Here is a 16,052-nt window from a genome sequence, read left to right as displayed (position 1 = left end):
CATGGAGGACGATGAGATCAAGGAAGGGTATATTGATACCTGTATACTCAGGCATGTTGAGATCAAGGAGGAGGATACTTTGGGTTTCTTGAAGAGCATTAAGGAGAATAAGTCTTTAGGGCCTGAGATCTATCCCAGGTTATTGAGAGAAGCAAGAGAGGAGATTACAGGGGCATTGACAAAGATCTTTGTGCCCTCTCACCATCGTTTTGGGGAATTTTAACCAGACCAGTCTGAAAAAAATCACTAAGCAATTACCATCAACAGGTCACTTAAAATGCCAGAGCAAACAGCACACTAGACTACTGTTACATCACCATCAAGAAAGTCTACTGTACTATTCGATACCTTCACTTTGGGACGTCTGATCACCTGGCTGTACTTCTACTCCCTGAGTATAGGCAGAGACTGAAGACCGCAGCACCAGTAGTGAGGACCAAGAAGGTATGGACAAGAGAAGCACAGGAGCGCTTACAGGATTGCTTTGAATCAGTCAACTGGACTGCATTCAGGGATTCATCTTCGAACCTGGATGAGTATGCTGCAGTTGTAACCGACTTCATTAAAACCTACGTGGATGAGTGTGTGCCTACAAAGACTTACTTACATTCCCAAACCAAAATCCGCAGATGAACCAGGAGTTACGCTGTCTGCTGAAGACTAGATCAGTGCCATTCAAGTCTGGCGACCCAGGTCTGTAACAGAAAACCAGGCATGATTTGCCAAGGGCTATTTTAAGGGTGAAGAGACAACTTCAAACAAGGTTGGAGGTGACATCGGATATACAACAACTCTGGCAGCGTTTGGAAGACATTACTTTCTGCAAAGCGAAACCCAATAGCATGAATGGTAGCGATGCTTCACTACCAGATGAACTCGATGCCTTCTATGTATGCTTTGAAAGGTTGAGTATAGCTATAGTTGTGAAGATCCCTGCTGCACCTGATGACCCTGTGATCTCTGTCTCAGAGGCCGCCATTAGGCTGTCTTTAAAGAAAGTGAACCTTCGCAAGGCGGAATGGCCTGATGGAGTACCTGGTAAGTCTCTGACAACCTGTGCCAACCAATTGGCGAGAGTATTCAAGGACATTTTCAATCTCTCACTGCTATGGGTGGAAGTTCCCACTTGCTTCAAAAAGGCAACAATTATACCAGTGCCTAAGAAGAATAATGTAAGCTGCCTTAATGACTGTCGCCCGGTATGTCTCACATCTACAGTGATGAAATGCTTTGAGAGGTTGGTCATGACTAGACTGACCTCCTGTCTCAGCAAGGACCTGGATCCATTGCAATTTGCCTATAGCCACAATAGGTCAATGGCTGTTCACATGGCCTTAGACCACATGGACAACACAAACACAACTATGTCAGGATGCTGTTCATAGACTATAGCTCAGCATTTAATACCATTATTCCCACAATCCTGATTGAGAAGTTATAGAACCTGGGCCTCTGTACCTCCCTCTGCAAATGGATCCTCGACTTCCGAACCGGAAGTCCACAATCTGTGCAGATTGGTGATAACATCTCCTCCTCACTGATGATCATCATTAGTGCACCTCAGGGGTGTGTATTTAGCCCACTGCTCTACTCTCTTTATACCCATGACTGTGTGGCTAGGCATAGCTCAAATACCATCTATAAATTTACTGATGATACAACTATTGTTGGTAGAATCTCAGATGGTGACGAGAGGACGTACAGGAGCGATATATGCCAACTAGTGGAGTGGTGTCGCAGCAACAACCTTGTACTCAACATCAGTAAGACAAAAGAGCTGATTGTGGACTTCTGGAAGGGTAAGACAAAGGAACACATATCAATCCTCATAGAGGAATCAGAAGTGGAGAGAATGAGCATTTTCAAGTTCCTATGTGTCAAGATCGCTGAGGACCTAACCTGGTCCCAACATATCGATGCAGTTATAAAAAAGGCAAGACAGCGACTATACTTCATTAGGAGTTTGAAGAGATTTGGTATGTCAACAAATACACTTAAAAACTTCTATAGATGCACCATGGAGAGCATTCTGACAGGCTGCATCACTGCCTGGTATGGGGTGGTGGGCTACTGTACAGGACCGAAAGAAACTGCAGAGGGTTGTAAATTTAGTTGGCTCCATCTTGGGTACTAGCCTACAAAGTACCCAGAACACCTTCAAGGAACGGTGTCTCAGAAAGGCAGTGTCCATTATTAAGGACTTCCAGCACCCAGGGCATTCTCTTTTCTCCCTGTTACCATCAAGTAGGTGGTACAGAAGCCCGAAGGCACACACTCAGCGATTTAGGGACAGCTTCTTCCCCTCTGCCATCCACTTCCTAAATGGGCATTGAACCTGTGAACGCTACCTCACTTTTTTAATATATATTATTTCAGTTTTTTGCATGATTTTTAATCTATTCAATATATGTATACTGTAATTGATTTACTTAGTTATTATTATTATTTTACTTTGTTTTTTTCTTCTATATTATGTATTGCATTGAACTGCTGATGCTAAGTTAACAAATTTCTCGACACACACTGGTGATAATAAACCTGATTCTGAGATGATTTCCCAGATTAATGGACAGTAGGCAATGCTGTTCACTTAGTTAAGAAAACCAATGGGAAAAATCCAGAAAGATTATAGACTGGTGGGACTTGTATTTGTTGTAGAGAAGATGTTGGAGAGGATTCTTAATGAGAGAACTTATTCACATTTGGAAAAGTGTGGACTTATTAGGGATAGTCAGAATGGCTTGCTGAAGGGTTATTGTTTTATTGGCTTAATTGAGATTTTGAAGAGGTGATGAAGGTGAGTGATGAGGGTACGGAAGTCATATAGTCACAGAAAAGTACAGCGCCCATCAAGTCAGTACCAAGTCATTTAAACTGCCTGCTCCCATCGATCTGCACCGGGACCATAGCCCTCCATACCCTTACCATTCATGTACCTATCCAAACTTCTCTTAAACATTGAAATGAACTTGCATGCACCACTTGTGCTAGCAGCTTGGTCCACACACTCAAGACCCTCTGAATGAAGAAGTTTCTCCTCATGTTCTCTTAAACTTTTCACTTTCATCCTTAACCCATGACCCCTTGTTGTTGTCCCACCCAACCTCTGGAAAAAGCCTGTTTGCATTTGCCCTATTGATACTCCTCATAATTTTGTATACCTCTATCAAATCTTCTCTCAATCTTCTATATTCCAAAGAATGAAGTCTAAAGCTATTCAATTTTTTCCATATATCTCAAGGCTCTCAGTCCTGGCAACATCTTTGTTTATTTTCTCTTTACTATTTCAATCTTATTTACATCTTTCCTGTAAGTAGGTAACCAAAAATGCTTACAATACTGCAAATTAGGCCTCATCAATGTCCTTTGCAACTTCAATATAACATCTCTTCTCCTTGATTTATGAAGGCCAATCTGCCAAAAGCCTTCTTTACAACCATATCAACCTGTGACACTACTTTCAATGAATTATGGACCTATATTTCCAGATTCCTTTGTTCTAACTTAGTCCTTGGTGCCCTACTATTCAGTGTGTAAGACCTTCTCTGGTTGGTTACCAAAGTGCAACATCAAGAACTTACCTGTATTAACTTCCATCTGTCATTTTTCAGCTCAGTTTTCCTGCTGGTCCAGATCCTGCTCCAAGCCACGGTAATCTGCCTTGCTATCTACTACACCCCAAATCTTGGTGTAACCTGCAAATTTGCTAATCCATTTAAACACATTATTATCCAGATCATTAATATAGATGACAAACAACAAAGAACCCATCATTGATCCCTTCGGCACTCCACTAGTCACAGGCTCCAATCAGAGAGGCAACCATCTACTACTGCACTCTGGCTTCTCCCACAAAGCCAATGTCTAATTTAATTTACTACCTCATCTTGAATGCCGAGTGACTGAACCTTCTACCAGCCTCCCATGTGGGACTTTAAAGCTCATGCAGACAACATCCACTGCTTTGTCAAAAAAATGACAGATGGAGTTTAATCTGGGCTAGTGTCCAGATTATATTTTAAAATTGCACTTTAAAATATAAAGGGAATATACACAGTAACTTGCAGGCCCTTAAGAGCACTGCTGTACAGAAACATTGTGGGAAGCAAGTCCATAGCTCTAAGAAAGTGGCAACACAAACTGAAGGGTGGAAAAGAAAAGTCAAATGTCATATTTACATACATTAGTCTAAGCATTAAGTGTCAAGAAGTTAGTTGAATTGAACTGAATTGACTTTATTTCTTACATCCTTCACATCCGTGAGTAAAAATCTTTATGATACATCTCCATCTGAATGTGCAATTATAGTAATTTGTAATGAATAGTATGTACAGTAAGATATACAACAGAACAATCAGTATAGCTTAGAAATACAATTGTGTCAGCGTGAATTAATCAGTCTGATGGCCTGGTGGAAGAAGCTGTCCTGGAGCCTGCTGGTCCTGGCTTTTATGCTGTGGTATCTTTTTCCGGTAGTTAGCAGCTTGGAACAGTTTGTGGTTGGTGTGGCTCGGGTCCCCAATGATCCTTCAGGCCCTTTTTACGCACCTGTTGCTGTAAGTGTCCTGAATAATAGCAAGTTCACATCCACAGATGTGCTGGGCTGTCTGCACCACTCTCTGCAGAGCCCTGCAATTGAGGGAAGTACAGTTCCCATACCAGGCAGTGATACAGCCAGTCAGGGGCTTCAATTGTGCCCCTGCAGAAAGACCTTAGGATTTGGGGACTTATGCCAAAATTCTTCAACCACCTGAGCTGAAAGGGGTGCTGTCATGCCGAAATTCTTCAACCATCTGAGCTGAAAGAAGCACTGTTGTGCTTTTTTCACCACACAACCGGTATGTACAGACCAAGTGAGATCCTTGGTGATGTCTATACCGAGGAACTTGAAGCTGTTCACACTCTCAATCCCAGAGCCATTAATGTCACTAGGGGTAAGCCTATGTCTGTTCCTCCTGTAGTCCATAACCAGCTCTTTTGTTTTTGTGATATTGAGAGAGAGGTTGTTTACTTGACACCACTGTGTCATGGTGATGACTTCTTCTCTGTAGGCTGCCTTGTTATTATTTCAGGTAAGAGTTTTCTTTTGAGATTTGAATTATGTTGGAGCTCTATAAAATGTTAGGCCACATTTGAAGCAGGGTATGTAGTTCTAGTTGCCCATTAGAGGTGAGATCTGGAAACTTTGGTGCACAGAGCATTCATTTGGATGCTGTCTGGATTAGAGAGTATTTGCTACAAGGAGAGGTAGGGTAGTCTTGGATTGTTTTCTTTAGAGCTGCAGAGGATAAGGGGAGATACTATAGAATTTTATAAAATTATTATCAGCGTACATAGAGTAGATAGTCAGAGTCTTTTTCCTAGGGCAGGAATGTCAAGTATTAGAGGGCATAACTAAGTTGAAAGGAAGTATGTTCAAAGGAGATGTGCAGAGCAAGTTTTCCAGGCACCCAGTGTTCCCTCCCAGACTCTCATGCAGAAGAGAAAACAGTCCAAGTTTGTCCATCTTCCACTTATAGCATTTACACTCAAATCCAGGCAACATATCTCGGTGAATGGATGTTGAATGGATCCGTGGATTTTATTTAGGCCTTTGATAAGGTTCCTCCTGTTAGACTGCTCAGGAAGCTTAGATCGCATAGTATCCAGGGATAACTGGCTAATTTGATTCACATTTGGCTTGATGTTACTAAGTACAGAGTGATGGTAAAAGTTTGTTTCTCAGTCTTGAGATCCATGATTATTGGTGTGCCTCAGGGGTCAGTGCTAGGCCCATTGTTGTTTGTCATCCATATCAACAATTTGGATAAGCCTTGTTCAATTATGCATTTGTTCAAATGCATAATTAGAAAGTTTACAGATGACACTAAAATACAAAATTAAAGGGGGAACTTGATCTGTTGAGTAAGTAGACTGAAGAATGATAAATGGAGTTTAATTTGGTTAAGTGTTCCATTTTGCATTTTAGAAAGTGAAATCCAGACAGGACTTTCACAGTGTGTGGGAGCACCATGGGGAATGTTGCAGACAGAGGGATCTTGGAATACAAGTACAATATTCCCTGAAAGTGAATGCCCAGGGGTAGACAGAGTGGTGAAGACGTCTTTTGGCATGCTGACCTTTACAAGTCAGGGCCTTGAGTAGTACATTTTCTCTGTGACTAACACTTTATTTTGCATGATATTATTGTTTCCCCTTGTACTATTTAATGCACTGTTGTATTGAAATGATCTGTATGCACAGCATGCAAGACAAGTTTTTCACTGTACCTTGGTTCATGTGGCAGTAATAAACTGATTTACCAAGTTAAAAGGTGGAGGTTGTATGGAACACTGGTGAGGCCACACTTTGGAGCGTTGTTCAGTTTTGGTTGCCCTACTATTGGAAAGATCAGAATCAGGTTTAATATCACTGGCATATGTTGTTAAACTTGCTGTTTTGTGGCAGCAGTTAACAATGGAATAGTTACAATAAAAGCTATAAATTAATATATATATATATATATATATACACATATATATATACACATATATATATACACACACACACACCCACACATAAAAGTAGTGCAAAAAGAGAACATAAATAGAGGTAGTGTACATGGATTCAATTTTCCAGTCAGAAGCAGCTGTTCCTAAAACATTGAGAATGGATCTTCAGGATCCTGTACCTCCTCCTTAATAGCAGCAATGAGAAGAGGGCATGCCCTAGGTGATTATATCATAAGGTGTGTGGCTGGGGATGTACCCAAGTGCAAGACACAGACTCTGAAGTACTAGGGCCAGGACTAGGATACAGGGCGATGGCAAGGACATGGACAGGAAAACCAGGAACAGGACTGAACAAGAGAGCTAGGAGCCCGGGCTTGGACTCTGAGCCAGAGACTGGACAAAGACCCAGTACCTGGGTCTTGCCTCTGGCTCGGACCCAGAACTAGGCAAGGACGAGGCTTGGCAGGCAGAACGAGGCTGGAGTCTTCAGGCTAGAAGCTAGAGGCTAGAGACTGGAGGCGTGAGGCAGGGCTAGAGGCTTCGGGCAGGGCTGGAGGCTGGAGACTTGAGGCGAGGCTTGGCTCCTCCTGGGCAGGGCGCAGATCACCACCCAACAGAGGCAAGGGACAGGAAGGGACAGAACCAACCCCAGGTAACAGCAAGACGGCCTGGCTTACCTGGGCAGAGGCAAGGGACAGGAAGGGACAGAACCAACTCCAGGTAACGGCAAGATGGCCTGACTTACCTGGGCAGAGGCAAGGGACAGGAAGGGACAGAAAGGGACAGAACCAACCCCAGGTAGCGGCAAGACGGCTTGGCTTACCTGGGCGGAGGCAAGGGACAGGAAGGGACAGAACCAACTCCAGGTAACAGCAAGACGGCCTGACTTACCTGGGCAAAGGCAAGGGACAGGAAGGGAGCTAGGTAAAGGGTGGCTCCAGGACCAGACAGCAAGACAAGGCAAGGCTACAGGTAAGGTAGGACAAGAACTTCAGGCGAGGTGAGAGTTACCGGCAAGACAAGGCAGGGCTTCTGGCAAAGCAAGGCGAGACAGAACTTCAGGCGAGGCAAGAGTTACTGGCAAGACAAGGCAGAGGAAGGGATCCAAGGAGTAAGGACAAGAACAATCCAGCAACCATGGCCTTGTCTTTGGAGGTATTTATGCAACCAGCCCCAACGAGCATCAGCTGCCACAATGAGCTCAACAAGGACAGAAACAGGGTAGATAGGAAAACCTGGAGCAAGGTGGCTGGACCGGACCATGAACCGGAATATGGACTTCACAGACCGGACTATGACAGATTGGGGTCCTTAATGATGAGAGCAGCCTTTTTGAAGCATTGCCTTTTGAAGATGTTCTTGATGTTGGGGTGGCTAGTGCCCATGATGAAACTGGCTGAGTTTGTAACTTTCTGCAGCTTTTTCTGATCCTGTGCAGTGGCTACTCCATACCAGACTATGATGCAACCAGTTAGATTGCTCTCCATGGTACATCTGTAGAAACTGGCGAGTCTTTTGTGACATACTGAGTCTTCTCAAACTCCAAATGAAATATAGCCACTGTTGCACCTTCTTTATAATTGCATTAATATGTTAGGCCCAGGATAGATCTTTATCAATGTTGACACCTAGGAACTTGAAACTGCTCAATTTTTCCATTGCTCATCCTTTGATAAGGACAGGTGTGTGTTCCCTTGACTTTCCCTTTTGAAGTCTACAATCAATTCCCTGGTCTTACTGATGTTGAGTGCGAGGTTGTTGTTGCAACCATCTGATCTATTTCATTCCTGTACACATTCTTTGTCACCATCTGAATTCTGCCAACTATAGTTGTGTCATTGGTAAATTTATTGATGGATTTTGAGCTGTGTCTAGTCACACAGTCATGGGTGTAGAGAGAGAGAAGAGCAGTGAGCTAAGCACGTATCCTTGAGGTGTACCAAAGTTGTTGTCAGTGATAAGGAGATGTTATTTCTGATCAACACTAACTGTGATCTCCTGATGAAGAAGTCAAGGTTCCAGTTGCAGAGCGAGATACAGAGGCCCAGGTTTTGGAGCTTGTTGAACAGTACTGAGAGTATGATGTTGTTGAATGCTGAGCTGTAATCAATAAAAAGCAGCTTCATATAGATATTACTGTTGTCCATGTGATCCAAGGCCAAGTGGATATCCAGTGAGATTGCATCCGCTCTAGACCTATTTATACTTTATACTTTATTGTCTCCAAACAATTGGTACTAGAATGTACAATCATCACAGCGATATTTGATTCTGTGCTTCCCACTCCCTGGATTACAAATATTAAATATTAAAAGTATTAAAAATAGTTAAAATTAGTAAATATTAAAAATTTAAATTATAAATCATAAATAGAAAATAGAAAAATGGGAAGTAAGGTAGTGCAAAAAAACCAAGAGGCAGGTCCAGATATTTGGAAGGTACGGCCCAGATCCGGGTCAGGATCCATTCAGCAGTCTTATCACAGTTGGAAAGGAGCTGTTCCCAAATCTGGCCATATGAGTCTTCAAGCTCCTGAGCCTTCTCCCGGAGGGAAGAGGGACGAAAAGTATGTTGGCTGGATGGGTCGTGTCCTTGATTATCCTGGCAGCACTGCTCCGACAGCGTGCGGTGTAAAGTGAGTCCACGGACAGAAGATTGGTTTGTGTGATGTGCTGCGCCATGTTCACGATCTTCTGCAGCTTCCAGTGGCGATATGTGACAAATTGTAGTGGGTTCATGTCCTTGCTTAGGCAGGGGTGATTTTGGCCATGACTAACCTCTCAAAGTACTTTATCACCGTTGATGTGAGTGCAATTGGGTGATAGTCATTGAGGCAGCTCATCCAGCTCTTTTTGGGCACTGGTATGATTGACAACCTTTTGAAGTAGGTGGAAGCCTCCAACTACAGCAGTAAGAAATTGAAAATGTCATTGAACACTCCTGCCAGTTGGTTGGTACAGGTTTTCAGTGCCCTAGCAGGGGTCTGACACCTTGTGAGGGTTCAGTCTCTTGAAAGATGTTCTGACATTGACTTTCAAGACAGAGATCACAGGGTCAACAGATGCTGCAGAGATTCGCATGGGTGTAGTTTTATTCTCCCTTTCAAAGCATGCATAAAATGCATTGAGCTCATTTGGGAGTGAAGCATCACAGCCATTCATGATGTTACATTTCACATTGTAGGAAGTAATATGCTGTAAATTTTACTAGAGCTGACACTCAGGCAATTCCATCTCTAACTTCAATCAGAATTGTTTTTATCACTCTTAAAATAGCCTTCTGAAGGTCACACCTGGATGATTTGTATAGTTCTGGATCATCATTCTTGAACACCACAGATCTAGCCCTCAGCAAACTACGAATCTCCTGATTCATCCATAGCTTTTGGTTTGGGTATGTCCAATATGTTCTCGAAGACACATACTCATCCACACAGGTCTTAATGAAGTTGGGGACAACTGTGGCATGTTCATTCAGATTTGAAAATGAATCCATGAATATTGCCCAAACCTCCAAATCAAAGCAGTCCTATGAATGCTCCTCCACCTCCTCGACAATACCTTCACCACTGGTCTTTAGTCTATGCCTGTACGTTGGGAGTAGAAGTACAGCCAAGTGATCAAACTTTCCAAAGTTCAGATGTGGGGTGGAATGCTAATATTCTTGCTGGTGATGAAACAGTGTTCAAGTGTGTTGGCTCCTCTAGCTGAACAGGTGATATGTTGGTGGTATTTGGTCAGAGATTTCTTCAAGCTGGCAAGGTTGATTGTGTTATTAAACTCGTAAGATTTACAAGGATGCTGCCAGGACTTGAAGGGCTGAGTTATATATAGGGAGCAGATAGGCAGGCTAGAACTTTATTCTTGAAGTGTAGACTGAGCTTTGATTTTGTAGAGGTGTATAAAATCATGAGGGAGCATAGATAGACTAAATGCACTTTTTCTGCAGGATTACGGAATCAGGAACAAAAAGACATAGGTTTAAGATGAGATGGGAAGGATTTATAAAGTGTGGTGTGCATATGGAATGAGCTGCTAGAAGAAATGGTTGCACAGGAGCAATAGCAAGTTTTAAAAGACAATTGTGTAAGTACATGAATTAAGGTTTAGCAGGTTATGGGCCAAATGCTGGCAAAGGGGATTAACTTGGATGGGGCATCTTGGTCAAGTTGAACCAAAGGTCCTGTTTCTATGCTGTAGGTTGGAGATTACCCATTTGGAATATAATGTACTTTTCTTTTAATTACATTAATCTTCAATTTGGTAGTAGAGGAGGACAAGGCCAAACATGTTGATACGGAAAAGAGAAAGTAAATAAAAATGTTGGCAACTCGGAGATCTAGACAGGATGAAAAATAGCTACAATTTAGCTAATCTCATTTTAATTTATAATTATATGTTTATCTTGTTTATCAGGAATGTAAAGCATTGTTACATGAATATCGTACGTATTTCCAGAAAACAAAGCAAAAAGCTGCTGAAACAGAACGAGATAGTCCATTTGATGTGTCCGAAATGTATATTTTTGGTAAACTTGACGTCTTCTGCAAAAGACTAGCAAAAGTAAGTTGGAATTTAGGAAAAATATGATGCAGTTTTTGTGTAGAATTACAGTATCTGCTCATTTTGCTGAATGATACTAATATTTAAATAAAGCTATTTCATACAAGAATTGTAGCTTTAATTCCAGGTATTGGAATTAATGTTATATAATCATATTAACATGTGTGGCAATAAAAGCCGAATTGTGATGTAAAGCGTTAAGCAATGACATTTCTGAGAATAGGGCTGATTTTAATTACCAAATCCAATGGGATTGAGGCAATTATGGTTAAATCTACCTTTGTAAACTACAGTATCTTGTCAATATCCCTGCCTCCATTACTGTGTATTTTAAAATACTTACATTTTTCCATCAAAATGCATGATTTTACATTTTTCTAAATTATTCTTCCTTGATTATGACTTCTCCTATTTAATTATTCTGTCTCTATCGCTCTGTTTTTTGATTCCCGCCAACAAAAGCATTGATAGAGTTTGTGAAAAGCTAGGGCCACATCACTTGTCATTTAAATATTAACTATTAAATATTAATAATTAACAAGTTTTAAATTGCAGAGCAAGGGACAGATGTCAAGGACAAATATAGGTAATGTAAAAAGTAAGGTAATAAGGTGGAGACAAAGACTGTATATGTGACGGAATTGGTGTCAGTGGTATCAAAAAGAGTGAAGTGCATGTTGGTTTTTCTCCAAAAATTTGTGTAGAGATTTAAAAAAAAACATCCTGGAACTGTGAGATGCTATATACAACAATTACTGAAAATTTGAAATAAATGAAAACATTGAAAATACTACTAAGGTCAAACAGCACCTTTGGAGAGCGAAAATCTTGAGTTACTGTCACAGGCAAGATGATATTATGTCGAAACTAGCCACTTCTGGCATAAACAAGAAAGGCTGGTTATCTGAAAGTGTTGAGTTCAATGCTGACACTCAAGGGAAAGGGGAATTAAAAACTAGAGATTATAGGTTTATGGTGAGATCTGAAAGAGTTCAAAGGGAACTGAGGGCAACATCTTCACGTAGAGGATGGCCTATATATTAATTGAGCTGCCAGAGAACATGCTTGAGGCAGATACAATAACATTTAAAAACATGTGTATAAGCTGATGGAAAGGAGGGGTTTAGAGAGATGTGGGCCTAACACAGGCAAATGGCACAAGCTTGGCGGGCACCATTGTTGACCTGGGCTAGTTAGGCCAAGGGCTTTGTTCCATGCTGTCTTACTCTGTGACACTAGTGAATTGATCCCATTGCTTGTATTGTACTTCTGTGTGCTGATGAATTGATTAGAGGCTCTTAGTACCATTCCAAATGCTCATCTGTTTTGAGCATTTGTGGGACAAGGATTCCTAAGAGTAATGTACAGGTTTGATAACTATACCATTGGTAGATATGAGAATGTGTTAGACAGGATGCTATGGAAATTATTGAAGGTGGCATCAGGGTTGGAGAATTATGGTTATGAGAAGGACTACGTAGTGGTAGAGACAGAAACCCTGAGCATATTTAGAAAGCATCTGAGCACCTGCGAGTTATTGGATCTAGAGCTGGGGAGTAGCATTAATTTAGAATTCACTATTACTAACATTGACTTGAAGGACTAAATGGTCAATAGTTCTTTAAATTTACATGATTCAATCTTATTTCTTCAGCCTTCTTTCTAAGTGAAAAGGTAGAAACATAGTTGGTTCCTTTTCTGTGACAGAATTCACCTGTACTTGCTCTTCCACCTTGCTCTGATGGCAATTCATCCCTAACCCTTTGGATTTTGAAGATAGTAACCTTTAGTTTTCTCCCAGTGCCATATGCTAATGAAGGTAGGAATAGAAAGAGCAAATGAATGTGTAGCTGAGGAGCTGGCTCAGGGACAAAGTTTCAGGTTTTTGGATCACTGAAATCTCGTTTGGGGCAGGGAAAAGTGAAGAAGAGAGACAAGTTGCACCTTAACTGAAGAACAACCAATATCCTAATGAGTAGATTTGCTGATACTACTCAAGATAGTTTTGAGAGTTTGGTAGGGAGATGGGAACTGGAGCACCAGATCAGAAACTGGGAGGATTGAGGGGAATGAAGATGTCATGACCAGTAAGTCTGTAAGGAAGGACAGATAAAAGCAAGGTAATATAGGTAATGGGACAGATGGGTTGAAGTATGCCTATTTTAATGCAAAGGGTATTAAGGGAAGGTACATGAATACAGAACATGGATCAATAAATACATGCAATAATGATACTATGGTCGTGACAGAGGTTTGATTGAGATAGGAACAGGACTAACAGCTTGATGTTCCAGGATTTCAATATTTTAGAAGATATAGGGAGGGATGTAAAAGATGGGGAGGAGTTACAGCATGAATCAGGGACAATATCATAACTCAAAGTTCAAAGTAAATTTTATTATCAGAATACATATATATCACCGCATACAACTCTGATATTCTTTTTCCTGTGGGCATACTCAGCAAATCTATAGAATAGTAAATATAACAGAATTCAATGAAAGATCAAGTAGAGTGAAGAAGACAACAAGTAATGAGAACATGAGATAACAAGATAAAGAGTCCATAAAGTGAGATCATTGGTTGTGGGAACCTCTCAACAGATGGGCAGGTGAGTGTCGTTATCCCCTTTTGTTTCCGAGCCTAATGGTTGAGTGGTAGTAACTGTCCTCGAACCTGACGGTGAAAGCCCTGAGATTCTTCTATCTTCCACCTGATGGCAGCAGCGAGAAAAGAGCATGGCCTGGGTGGTAAGTATCACTGATGATGCATGCTGTGTTCCTACAACAGCATTTCATGTAGGTGTGCTTAATGGTTGGGAAACCTTTACTGGGTTGAATCCACTACCTTTTGTAGGATTTTATGATCAAAGACATTGGTTTTCCCATGATACAGCCAATCAATACATTTTCCACTACAAATCTATAAATGTTCGTCAAAGTTTTTGATGTCATGCTGAATCTCTGCAGACTCCTCCGGAAGTAGAGGCACTGTCGTGCTTTCTTTGTAATTACATTTACATGCTGAGTCCAGGACAGATCCTCTGAAATAGTAACACCCAGGATTTTAAAGTTACTGATCCTCTCCACCTCTGATCCTCCAATGAGGACTGGCTCATGGACCTCTGGCTTCCCTCTCCTGAAGTCTACAATCAGTTCCTTGGTCTTGCTGACATTAAGTGAGAAGTTGTTGTTATGACACCACTCAATCAAATTTTCAATCTCCCTCCTGTATGCTGATTCATCAGCACCTTTGATACAACCAACAACAGTGGTGTCATCAGTAAACTTGAATATGGTGTTGGAGCTGTGCTGCCTCTACTACCATTCTCTAGCTTCTACCACAAAGCCAATGTCTAATCCAATTTACTACCTCTTCACAAAGCTATGCTGATTATCCAAATACTTATATATCTGTTCCCTCAGATTGCCTTCCAAAAACTTTCCCACTACTGATGTCATGCTTACCCGCCTACAATCGCCTTTCTTGAACAGCGGAACAAAATTGGCTATCCTCCAATCCCCTGGTACCTCACCTGTCACTAAGGATGATTTAAATATCTCTGCTTCGGCCCTGGCAATTTCTGCACTTGCCTCCTGCAGGGAACCTTGTCAAGCCCTGGGGATTTATCCACTCTAATTTGCCTCAAGACAGCAAACATTTCCTCTGTAATCTGTATCAGGTCCATGAAGCCGATGCTGCTTTGGCTCACTTCTATAGACTCTTGTGTCCATCTCCTGAGCAAATATTATTGCAAAAAATCTAATTAAGATCTTCTACATCTTTTTAGACTCCTTACAGGCAATCCTTTTGCTCTTAACGTATCTGTAGAATCCCTTCAGATTTTCTTTCATCTTGTCTGCTAAGGCAACCTCATACCATCTTTTAACCCTGCTGATTTCTTCCTTAAGTGTTCTCTTGCATTTCCTATACTCCATTAACACCTCATTTGTTCCTACCTGCCTATACTTGCTGTGCTCCTCCTTTTTTTCCTAACCTTGGCCTCCATATCTCTTGAAAATCAACGTTCCTATACTAGTTATCTTTACCTTTTATTCTGACAGGCACATACAAGCTATATACTCTCTAAATTTCACCTTTGAAGACCTCCTACTTACCAAGTACAGTTTTGCCAGAAAACAGCCTGTCTCAACCTACACTTGCCAGATCCTTTCTGATACCATCAAAATTGGACTTTCTTCAATTTAGAATCTCAACCCGCAGACGAGACCTATCTTTTCCCATATTCACTTTGAAACTAATGGATTGTGATCACTAGATGCAAAGTGTTCCCCTACACAAACTTCTGTCACCTGCATTGTCTTCTACATACTGATTAAGGAAACTTACCTGAACATATTTGACAAACTCTATCATTTCTAGTCCTTTTGCAGTATGGGAGTCCCAGTCAATATGTGGAAACTTACAAACGTTTGTAAAATCACCTACTATAACAACCTTATCTTTCTTCCAACCGTCTGTGATCCCTCGACAAATTTGTTCCTCTAAATCTCTTGGACTGTTGAATGGTCTGTAATATAGTCCATTAACATTAACCTTTCTTATACTCTTTTCCACCCTTAACACCTCAGTAAACAAGTTCTCTAGTCTGTCCTGACTGAACACTGTTGTGATATAGCATGGCCTTATTAGGAACAGTCAGGATGGCTTTGTGCAGGGTAGGTTATGTCTTGATTGAGTTTTTCAAAGCAGTAGCAAAGATAATCGAAAGTGTAGCAGTAAATGTTGTCTTTGTGGATTTTAGTAAGGCATCCGCCAAGGTCCCTTAAGGTAGGCTTACCCAGAGGATTAAGATACATGGAATCCATAGTGACCTGGCCTGCTGGATGCTGAATTAGCTTGCCTACAGAAGACAGGTAGTAGTGGTTGATGGGCTTATTCTGGCTGGAGGTTCATGGATAATGGTGATCTGCAGGGATTTGCAGTGGGGTGTTTAAGATGTACTTAGGCACATTAATATGCCGAGAATGGAGGGATA

At 41.3% G+C, this 16,052-nt stretch overlaps 1 protein-coding gene across 1 annotated transcript in view; it reads left to right on the top strand.

Annotated features, from left to right (window-relative positions):
• The window catches only part of LOC140210901 (dynein axonemal heavy chain 8-like), a 1,093,299-nt gene that overhangs the window by 132,729 nt on the left and 944,518 nt on the right, over positions 1 to 16,052 (top strand). Inside the window, exon 11 of the mRNA XM_072280167.1 lies at positions 10,907 to 11,053. Within this exon, the coding sequence (XP_072136268.1) occupies positions 10,907 to 11,053 (147 nt within the window). The remainder of the gene's footprint in view (positions 1 to 10,906; positions 11,054 to 16,052) is intronic.

Source organism: Mobula birostris, chromosome 2, assembly GCF_030028105.1.
Source record: "Mobula birostris isolate sMobBir1 chromosome 2, sMobBir1.hap1, whole genome shotgun sequence".
NCBI lineage: Eukaryota > Metazoa > Chordata > Chondrichthyes > Myliobatiformes > Myliobatidae > Mobula > Mobula birostris.
Note: the sequence above shows the minus strand (reverse complement) of the source record. Positions and strands in the feature narration are given on the sequence as shown.